The sequence below is a fragment of the Bactrocera oleae genome, chromosome 2 (assembly GCF_042242935.1).
Source record: "Bactrocera oleae isolate idBacOlea1 chromosome 2, idBacOlea1, whole genome shotgun sequence".
NCBI lineage: Eukaryota > Metazoa > Arthropoda > Insecta > Diptera > Tephritidae > Bactrocera > Bactrocera oleae.
In genome coordinates, this window is record NC_091536.1 from 66,671,052 (window position 1) to 66,683,271 (window position 12,220).

General features: G+C 29.9%; 1 protein-coding gene across 3 annotated transcripts in view; it reads left to right on the forward strand.

Annotated features, from left to right (window-relative positions):
• LOC106615128 (endoplasmic reticulum aminopeptidase 2) overlaps positions 1–6,771 on the forward strand; it is a 63,206-nt gene extending 56,435 nt beyond the window's left edge. For all 3 annotated transcript variants that reach the window (XM_070105531.1, XM_070105530.1, XM_014231192.3), the window contains one exon: positions 59–6,771. In XM_070105531.1, the coding sequence (XP_069961632.1) occupies positions 59–208 (150 nt within the window). In that variant the 3' untranslated portion in view covers positions 209–6,771. The remainder of the gene's footprint in view (positions 1–58) is intronic.
• The last annotated feature ends 5,449 nt before the right edge of the window (positions 6,772–12,220 follow it).

The following is a 12,220-nucleotide window of genomic DNA, read 5'->3' on the forward strand; positions in this document are numbered from 1 at the left end:
TGTGCATACTGTTTTGATTATAAAGTTATTTGTAATTTGTATTTTTAATACCATTTAGTTAAAATCGCTGGTGCACCGCTTTGGACGTGGTCCCGGCATGGAAGTGCTGAATATGACGCTCAGCAGTGTGGCTTCCAATGTGGAGTGGGTGGCGCGCTCTCAAACATCGCTGTATAAATGGGTGGAGAGCAACTTGCATTCGCATTGATTTCGCACAACAAAAGCAACAACAATATTATTGATAATTTTGTTTCTATTTTTTAGTTTACTTGTAGAGATTGTCATTATACAGCTAAAACTATGTTCAAAATCATTGTAAAAGTCATACATACTAACAGTTATCAAATCGTGCATAAAGATATGAGTATGTAGCTACACATGTGCATACAAACATACTAATTATATATATAGTTATATATATTTACATGTACGACAAGCAGTCAAACACGCATACATACATTTCCTCATTTGTAATTATGTTCCTTATCTACTACATATATATTTATATATACATACATATTCATACAAACTTACATAACACACATACAATGCGTAAATAGCGCAGCTCTAGGCATTGTTGGGCCGCTTATGGCTAATGGTTGGAGCAAACACAGATATAGGGAGTATTCTAGGTTTAATTATAGGTTAGGAAAAAGGTACTGGAATATAAGTTTATCATATCATCTAAAGGATATAATAGCTAAATTATATTAAGTGTGTGTAGACAACTTGGATTTATTTATTATTATTATTATTATTATTTTTTAATAAATATTTGAAGAATAATATTTTTTAAATTTATTTTTAATTACTTTTTTTTTAATTTTTGAACAATTAAAATTTATTTTTGATGATGAAATAAATTGTTCAATGTATGGTATAAATGTGTAATTATAATACAATACAGTTAAAAATCCAAAAACTATAAATATGAACTAAAAAATATATTTAGTTGAGTATACCAAGTACCAAAAAATTCACTCAGCCAAGTAACTCAAAAATTGATCTCTAAAAAATATATGTAAACATAAAAGGCCATATGTATTCATTTGAAAAACAAAGAATATAATAATATATATATATATAATTTACCAACATTATTATATAACTCTAATAACGAATTTTCAAAATGAAAATAATGATTCCAAAAAGTAGTTCTCATTAAAATCACATCAGCCCATATTTATTTGTGTAATAAAAGTAATTAAACGTAATTGTTATGAAATAAACACTGCAACCGTAAAATTAATTGTATGTATGTATTATAATGTTTAGAATATCAGTGACCCTTCCAAGCTTTTTTTCCAGCTGGTAAGAAATATATGTTTAATTATATACTTTGTACACGCAAAGACATATGTATATGTATGTATAACTATAGTGGGACTTACACATGCTTAAATGTATTACACAACAATTATATGTGTGTATGTGTTCACGAAATTCCACTTTGAATGTAAAATATATTAATTATTTTATTTGTCACTAAATTCAATTAGTTAGTTTATATTTAAGTAAAATAAATACGTCTAGCGGTCATATGAATTCAGCCTAACTCCAGAGCTGAAAGGATGCTTATGAAGTTATTATGAACAGTATCTTAAGAGAGATAGAGAGAGGTATCAACATAATACTGGGTTTGCTGGAGAAAGTTTTTAGACGCAATTTTAGAAAATAACTGCTACATTTTTCGAAAAAGTTGGGCATTTTTTGAGTGCTTTACTTGCCAGCGATATTATTGTGATGCGAAACTTTCATTATGTCAAAATAAATGACAATAATACGAATTTTAATACAATACATTTTGAGACAGCCTAGAAGCTGTGGAGAGTAATTCTTCTGACCAATTAAAAGTTATCAACTTAAAAAAATATTTTCGCTCCACCCTAATATTTATATATAATATATTTCAAAAATACACTGTAAAATTTATTGAGAAAAAATTTAATATTTTTCGAGCTACATGCGTCAAACCAAGAGGTCCTGTACTGCAGCAGTCTTATTCGTGGATGAGACCAAAAAAAAAATTCTCACTAGCAGATATTGTTCATACAAAAAACTACGGTCGAAAAAATATTAAAAAACTCAAAATGACTGCGTATTTAAAAAAAAAAAATTGAAGATTACCTGAAAATTTGGTCGTCTTTAGCCTGCTAAAATTCGAAATTATACAGAACGTGGAGAAAAAACTTAAAAGTTTTCGGATCATTTGTCTTCAAATAAGCTAACTAGAGCAAATTCGAAAAATGGTGTTTCGAGAAAAAACGCGTTTATAGACAAACTGATGGAGCTATTTGAACTCACCGGCTACACTTTAAAAGGCTGTATCTCGAAAATTATTTTAATTATTCTTATAAAAAATTTGGTATGACATCGATACATGCAAAAACAAGAAATTTAATTTTTTGCGAAATATCACACTAGGTTTGCTTTTAAATTTCGACTACAGCGAAAAAAATTATGGAAATGGCAAATATTTGAAAACTTAATACCAGTTTTATTAGTAATTTGTGTCGAAAATTATAATTACTGTATAAACAAATGACAATAATTGTCATTAGTTTGTTTATTCTGTCATTGATTTTGACGTAATGAAATCCGAATCTTATAAATATTAGTAAAAGTTGGAAACAAATATTTGTAAAAAATATTGTCTCAAAGATGTATGGCAAGAACTTTAAATTTCAAAAATTCCGACACTCAACGTCATGAATAAAAGGTTTGGAATAAGCAACATAGCTATGCTGTCAAACTTACATAGTAATTGTAAAAAAGTTATTTTCTAACTTATAACGACATCATGTCACGTCCTAATATTTATACCCTGAGCAGGATATATTAAGTTTGCCATGAAGTTTGTAACACCCAGGAATATAAGATATACATATGCACAAATGATCAGAATGACGAGCTGAGTCTGTATGTATGGCAGCCGATCAAAATCAGTGTTCTTGTATGGAATATTTTGTATTTGTGAACCGAACCGAACCGAACCGAAGTTAAGGGTTTTTTTTGTTTTTCTGTCAACTGTACAGTCCAGTTTTCTTGTTAAGCTTTTATAAAAGTATCAAAAATAAAATACTGATAGTAAAGTAATAATATTGTGAAACAATTTTTGAAAATTGAATATATTTTCTTGATATATATTTTTATTGATAAATTCTAATTTCTAATAGTTAATTAGAAAAAATACGTAAATACACATTTTATATTTATGGATATGCCGTCTATCTGTCTTTAAATTATAATGAGATGTTTTTTAGCTGAAGCATATTCCAGCTTCTGTATTTCTTCCTTTTTTTTTATGTATTTTCTAACTTTTCACAACAATACGGTAGAACAAATTGCCTTTCTCTTCTTTTCACAGTACGCCCAGCCCAGAATAAAGTTTTCTCTAAGCAGAGGTAATGAATTTTGAAAATGCACTTCCATCAATTGAGCAAATTTTTCATAAGCATCGAAAATTTGGTTTTTCTGAACAGAATTTAACAAAAAGTCCAAATATTTCATTGACTAATTTATTTTAACCAATTTTCTTTCCTCAACAAAAAACCTAATATTTCTTAAGTACCTTATTTCGTATTTTTTTTACTTAGTTTACATTTTATTTTTAATTTAAGTGTTTTCCAACACTTATCAGATTTGGATTTGCATAATTAATTTATTTCTATCAAACATACATGCAACTCTGTATTTTTCTAAATCTATGGCAGTAAACCAGAGGTAAATTTAGAATTAACAGAAACTATTTATCTACTTAGTCTGTAGTAGTACCATAGTAATTACAAGCAAGTATTTTTTTAAAACTCTAAAATTAATAAACAAAACAACTTAAGAAAATAATAAATTTAATGGTATAAAAATCATAATTCAAATAATTAAAATACAAGAAAATATTACTTACAAATGTTTACAAAATCTCGTGGATATATTGAAATATTAACAGCAAACAATATTTAAAGTAAGTAGGAATCAAAATGTGTATATGTATGTTTTTAGACAAATATATATACATACTAAGTGATTAATTAAATTTCCAGCTTTAAGTTGAGTTCTTTTTAGTTTCCTAAATTACTTAGTTACTCACTTACGGTAGCTTTTGACTAAAATTACTGTTATAAACATTAGTTTCTAAAATACTTAAAATACACGTAAACAAATATGTTCAAATATTAGTGAATTTTGTTAAAAATTTAGTTCAATTTAAGCCAATTGTTTAGCATTAAATAATTTAGTTAATAACTATAAAAGGAAATCATACTTGCAAGTAACTTTCTTTGCAAGTTTATACTAAGAATGCGCAAATAAAGTAAATCTACAGCAAAAATAAATAAAATATTTTCCAAAACCAACGCTAATAAAGTAAAATTTTACTAAATAAATAGCAAAAACAGAACAAATTAGTGAAGAATATTACATTTTGGAGACATTTTACTCTTTAATACTAAATTTAGCTACAAAGAAGAAACAAAAAAACTTGAAAGGAGCAAGCATATAACACTAAAGTGTAAAGAAAATCAAATATTTGCGCAAATGATAATAGAAAGCAGAAAAAAAAAACACAGTAACAAAATAGACTTTTGTGAGCAAAACTTTATAGACAACTTTACAGTAGATTTTACAGTGTATGAAAATAAGAAGAGAACAAAAATAAAAAGCAACTCTACATAATTACATACAGGCATACAAGCATACCTACAAGTACTATATATTATATCGTATGCGAACAAAAATACAATCAGAAATTTAAAAAAACATGTGTTATTTTCTTATATTATATAATACAAATATGGTGGAGTTGGCCGTTTGAGAAATTAAAAAAATGTGCTCCCTCGGATTTGAAGCAGAAATGAGAAATAGTCTTTTAATGTTTAGATCGTGGACTCAAGATTAATTTAAATTTTTAGGCCATATAAAACCAATCAGACCCATTTGTCGCCTTACTTTACTAATATACTTCGTACGCGCTAAAAAACCTACACGATTTTGTTTTTCGTACAAAAAATGTCACTAAAGCCGAAATGTCTAAACCCCTCCCCAATTCACACGACAGCCGTTCTTTACAGGAATCGAACTGGATTTCATCAGTATGTTTTAGGCTTCGACACCCGTTTGGATCGCTAACTGTTAAGTTGATGTGCATTGCACCCTCAAATTCTGTAATATCGAGCTTACCCAACGGAAACTGGCACTGATGTACATCGACTAAAAACTTTCGCCATAATACCATTTCTCGAATTTTCGTATTATTAAAGAATTCTTAAAACTTTACTTGGTTAAATATTAAAATTTGTTTTTCAAAATATTCATTATTTTGCTGACATTTTGAGGTCTTTCTAGACTCGTAAGCTTAATCAAAGATTTCAGCAGGTACTTTTGAAAGTCACAATCTCCGATTTATAGAATAGTATAAGCAAATGGAATTGACTCAAGAGAATAAGTGGCTTGGATACATATGTGTGGCAGTAAAGGCATGAGATTTTTTGGAAACGAAATAATTATAAAAAAAATATTATTTTACCTTAAACAGGGTATATTCAGGTGACCACGAAGTTTGTAACACCTAAAGGAAAAAAAAATGTATGTATGTATAATTCATGATCATCATGATGAGCCGAGTCGATTTACCCACGTCCGGCTGGGTATACGCGAACTAGTCACTTTTCTCCCCAAGAAGCTGCTCATTATCGGATAACTATAGCTGCCATAAAAACTGAACGATCAGAATCAACTGCATGGCTTATTATCTAAGGCAATAATGCGATTTCCGAAGATATAATTCAGATCGGATCACTATAGCATGTAGCTGCCTTACAAACTGAACGATCGGAATCAAGCGCTTGTATCAAAAACTTGTTTACTTAACGAGATATCTTCATGAAATTTGGCGTAGGTTATTGTCTAAGGCAATCTCTGTTTAAATCAAGTCGCTGACCGATCAAAATCAAGTTCTTGTAAGGAAACTTTTGTATTTGGGAAGGCTATTATAGCGGTGCAACCGAAGCTAACGTTTTTACTTGTTTTGTTTTTTCCTTGAATAAGGAAGCAAATAGCAACTCCACCAGAATTTATAGTATTAATATTTATATATCAAAATATTTCTTTATATAACATATACATACATGTAGATATATAACTTTTTAGATATAATTTTGAAATTAATTCAGTCATTTACTTCGCTTCTGTCATTACATTTCGGCAATTTGTCCGTCCAAATTTTTTATTGCTTTATATACTTCATAATACTTCTTTATATACATACAAACCCGTACATATGTATATGAGCATTCATTTAGAATTACATACTTGTAATTGCTAGAATTTAGAATATTTTGTACGTCATTTCTAAATAGATTTTCTTTTCCTTCTAACATACCTTTAGACTTGTAACTTTTGATACGCTCAATCTACACTGCAGTCTGAACGCATAAAAAAAAATATAACAAAAACCAATAAATTGATCTATAAATGTTTGCTTAGAACTCAATTATGCCATTAATTACTACTTAAATTATTTAATTTAGTTAAATTAATATGTAAAATATACTTAATCCAATAATTAATTAGTGTTTTCGTAATGTTCAGAGATTATTTAAATTTTATTATTTAAATTTTCGAAGCCTATATTTAATAGAATTCTAATATTATACATACTATATAGTTGTAAAAATTCTAAGCTAAGCTAAATGGGAATATCGAAATAAAATTAACGTGAAAATAGAAATGAAACACAAAAAAGAGAATAATAAAATCTAAATATACCTATGCTAATTAATTGTTTGTCTTAAACTAGCGAACGGGTGAGTAGTAATATCCGTAAACTTCAAAAGATCAAATGAAATGCGTGTAATTCAACACGCAACTGATTTTTAATAATTAGTTATGCAAATTTATAAAAATATTTTCAATATTAGCTTTCTCGTGATGTCACATTTTTTAAAAACAAAATTATTTTAAATATACCGCTCTCGTATATAACCTATGATGAAAATGATTATAAACTTCAGTTAATAACAAAAAAAAGCCAATAACAAATAAGTCACCTAGTACAGATTAGTGATCACTCACATTGATGTATAAGCCGTTTTCGCTTCGCCACTTCTCTGCCCGCGTTGCTTTCTTGTGATGCAATTTAAGTGAAACCAACAACAATCTTATTATTCAGTACCCGTTAGATTATACTAATCTATTGCATTTATACCATATTACATAATGTCTACAAACATGTTTCAAAAATTACTCAACTTTGGATCAGTATTTAAGATATCAGCTTATCCTATGCCAAAGGTAATTTTCCTTATGATAATTCACATAGTATTATCTCAAATATTCACTACAACATAACTCGTAAGGGTTAAAGGAAAATATGGACCAATGTAATTAAATTTAGTACGTAATAACATTTTCGCCTAGTTTTACAGCGTGTTATTTTTTAGCCGTGTGGTTTTCAAGGGTGCAATACTTTTTTCGGAATTAGTCCTTTGACAGTTGTTACTTTATGTATATTTAGTTTGGTTTGCTATTTGATAATAAATACTCCGGAACTACATTTAAAAATCGTGCAAATTTAGTACCAAAATAATGGCTCGGTTCGGGTAACGCGCCCTGCGTCCAACATGGAATGAAGCGTCTTTTTTGGTTGAATGGGTACATTTATAAAAAAATTTGTTGCATTTGGAGTGATGATAATCCTCAAACCATTGTTGAGATACTGTTACATCTTCAAAAAGTCAATTTTTGGTGTGCTCGGTGGGAAGAGGAAATCATTAGTCCATATTTTTAAAAAATGAAAGCGGCCGTAGAGCAGTGCCGATTAATGACTTTTCCGTGCCTTAATTGGCGGATGTTGCTGGGACGATCTTTGCTTCCAACAAAGCATGCCATACAGCCAAACAAAATTTTGATGAGCGCATTATCGCGCATCGTGGGCCTGTGGCGTGGCCTCCAAGATCGTACGAATTAGCATCGCTGGCTGGAAGCCAGCCACAGCGGCCACTTTACCGTAATAATTTATTAAAACATAATGGCAAACCCTTATCTTTAAAATATCTAAATTCTTGGACAAAATATTAATTTGTATGAGTTTTATTTCTTCTGGAAAAAAATATCCTTTATTTGTGAATCCCATTCGCTATATACGGAATAAGCCAAACCGATTGAACAGAAACCGTTTTGTTCGCTATATGGCGGTAAATATAATATCCTTTAAAGGTGCACTTCTTATTAAAGTTATAAAAAGGTCTTTAACTTGATTTTGATCGGTGAGCTTGCATGGCAGCTATATGCTACAGTATTCCGATCTGAACCATTTCTTCGAAGATTGTAGCGCCGCCTTAGACAATAATCTATATAAAATTTCGTGTCTATATTTTGTTAAATAAAAAGTTTTTCGTAGAAGAATTTGATTTTGATTGGTTAGTTGGCATGTCAGTTTTATCCTATACTGGTTAGATATCAACGGTTGCGACAAATTATGATGACATATATGTTAGAAGCAGAGGAACTAGATCGCGTTTATACAGACGGACGGACATGGCTAAATCGACCCAGTTCGCCATGCTGATCATTTATATATTCATATATTTTATAGCGTCTACGACGTTTCCTTCTGGGTGTTACAAATTACGTGGCTAATTAAGTATACCATGTTCAAGGTATAAAAATCACCATTAGTTATAAATGCAACAATATATATTTTTAGACTTCACCAATTAGATAAGATGAAAAAAGCCAAACCAAACTGCCAATAATGGAACAAATATATTTTTTTATTTTTGAATGAGATTACAATGGATACTTTCCACAGTATTATATTAATAAGCATAATATATGGGTATGAAATACGGTAGCAATCCGTGGCATAGCTCAAGTGAATTAAAGTTAATTGGAATAATTTTAATTTTGAACAGCTTATTTGAAAATCGATGCTATATTTTAGCTTAAACAGTATTTTAATATGTTAGGTTTCAAATTACGCTAAAATAGTGAAGAAGCACATTACTATATTTTTAATCGAGTTCTAAATACCGAAATAAGCTCATATCGACTTAAGTTATCTTAACATATTTTCACGCTGATGGGAATTATCACATAATTTATACTTATTTTGTGTGCTTATGTTGTCCATATTTTGAAAAGTAAGTACATTAAAGGTTTTAGAAATTACTAAGAAATCTAAATTTTTAATAGTAGTGCCTCTAGTTGAGTTTTTACCGAAAATATCGGTCAATGTGTAAGATATATAATTGAAATGCATATAAAAAAAAAATAAATGAAACCCTCGATAATAGTATGATTTTGTGTCAAAAATGGGTTGAATCGGATCAATACTTCCTTTAATATAAAATTTTGCCAACACCTGAAGTAATTTCCCGCGCTTTGATCCTTGCAAGTTGCGAGAGTATAAAATATTCGGTTACACCCGAACTTAGAACTTCCTTACTTGTTAAAGATAGTTTTATAAGAACTCTTTATGGAACTAAAATATTAAATCAATCTGAAAATTCCCCCATTCATCCAAACGGCAAATATCGGACAGATACAGCATTTAGCTGACATACAAACTGAATGAACAAAATTATGTCTTTGTATAGAAAACTTTTTTATTTGATGAGATATATTCACAAAATTTGGTATGAAATAGAAAGAAGAAATTGTTAAGATTGGACCACTTTATCATATAGCTGCCATACAGACTGGCCGATAAGAATCAAGTTCCTGGAATATTTTGTATTTGTGAAAGGTATTATAGCTTCGGTGTAAGCGATGTTAATGTCTTTTTCTTGTTTAGAATATTTGGATAAATTAATTTAGGTTTTACAGTCCATCAAATAAATAATATATGCTAAACCAAACCCTTATTTTGTTTAGTCGAACTTAGTACTTGTAGAACGAATTTCTATAAAGCGGTTATGGGCTCAAATGCCAAACTAGCTTTATGCTGACGATATCACCTAGTAGAACTTTATTCATTCTCCCTATATTCTATATAGCGGGTGATACAAATAGATATTGAGTGATACCTTTTTCAATAGCCTTTTTTTGACAATTCTCGCGTAAGTCGTGTCACACTGTAATATTATTTTGGTTTAGTATTGCTTTGCATTTTCTCTTGAAAAGACTTACATCTGAACAACGTTTACGATTGACGTTGAACAATTTAACTTTGCTACGAAAATTCACGTTCTGTAAAGAATGTGTTTCGCGCGCTTTGCTCAACTTATGGTCAACATAATCGGCCTACTGAGCGTACTATTCGCAAAACCATCACTCATCTTGAGACCCAGAAGAATAGACCACGTCCAGCACGCAGTGAAGAAAATATAGAGGAGGTAGCTGACAGTGTACACGAAGACCGTGGAGAGTCGATTCGGCGCCGTTCTTCGCAACTTGGACTGGCGTACAGAACGACTTTGTGCTTTTTACATCGAGAAATTGAAAGCGTACAAAATACAGCTTGTGCAAAAACTGAAGCCGCTCAACCTTCTCAAGCGACATCGCTTTGCTCTATGGGCTCTTGAAAAGTTCCAAGAAGATCCGACGTTTTCGAACCAAATTTGGCCATAAAGATCGTGTGATATCGCACCGTTAGACTTTCTCCTGTGGGCATATGTAAAGTCTATATTCTATGCGGACAATCCCGCTTCGATTCAGTCCTTGAAGCAATACATCACGCTTGTCATTCACCAGTCAGTCGAAATGCTTGAACGAGTCATCGAAAATTATACTCAACGGATGGACCAACTGAGCCAATATTTGAAACAATAATCTTCAAAAAATAAATGCCAAAGAATGTTTTTTCGAATGATAATAAATATTCCCCAATAAATTTTTTCTGTATTTGTTTGTTTAAAAAGTTAGGGAACTTTGAAACCCTGGATAAAGATCTAATGGTCTCTAATATAAATATATGTATCTAATGGTTTTTGTAAATTTAGTCATTTCTATCATATTATCCGATATTTATCTTTTATGTATATTAATTTCAAATATGAAACAACAAATTATTTATTATAATGGTAAAATGTGATGATGATGAATATATGCAATCAATATTTTTTTCATAATTAATTTATTATATTATATTTAATTATACTTTTTTCAGTTATTTTCTGCAGAAATTCATATTCATTAATAGTGCTTATTAATATCAATTTTTTATAATTGTTCAAACTTATTTACCACCAGCAATACAATTGTCCCAACCTGTGAATAACAGTTATAATGTGTTTGCAAAATTCACTTCCAGGATCCAGAAATGCACCAAATATAAACAGAGTGCTGCCACATCTATAAGTAACGGCGTGCATAACAAATGCGACTAAATTAAAAAGTATAAGCTGTTTTATAAAAATTCTTTAACATTACATATTTCCTTGCTTAATACTAGTTTTGAGAACTACTTAAGAGTATATTTTAAATCAATTTAAAATGTCTTAACAAATATTTATTGTTTTTACCAACTGCATTGGCAACTCTGTTTTCTCCAACAGCATTCTCTAGTTTCCGACGCCATTTCAAACTTCATGCATTCGTTTTCGACTCACTAATGAAAAATTATTGAAAATTGTGAAGTGTTCATTAAAAAGTTTAAAAATTAAATGGTTTTATCAAAAATTATGTACCAAAATTGACCAGTGGCGTATTTCAGCATGAAAATTTAAATATATGTTTCTGTGTATATACAGTTGTTGTATGCTACAGTAGATGTATACACTTACGTATAGGTAAGTATGGGTTTTTATATCCTGAACAAGGTATATTAAACAACCAGAAGAAATCGTCTGAAATTCTATATTTAAATGATTAACGGAACTGAGATGATGAAATCATGCCCCTCTGGCTGTCTGTCTGTTTGTAAGCGAACTAGTTTCTCAGTTTTTGAGATATCGTTCTGAAATTTAGTACACGTCCTATTCTCCAAGAATCTGCGCATTGGTCGAAACCGCCGATATCGGATCAATATAACATATAGTTCTTGCATGGAAATTTTTTTTATTTTACATGTTATATTCATGAAATACCACACACATAATTTTCAAGGCAACCCAACAATCTGAATAAATTGTTCATATCGAGTCACTATAATACATACATAGCTGTTGTACAAATTGGCTGATTAAAATCAAGTCCTTGTATGGATGAATTTTTTATTATCCATTTTTCACATGGGACCACAATATCATATAAGTGTCACTGACCGATCATATTCAGGCTAAAT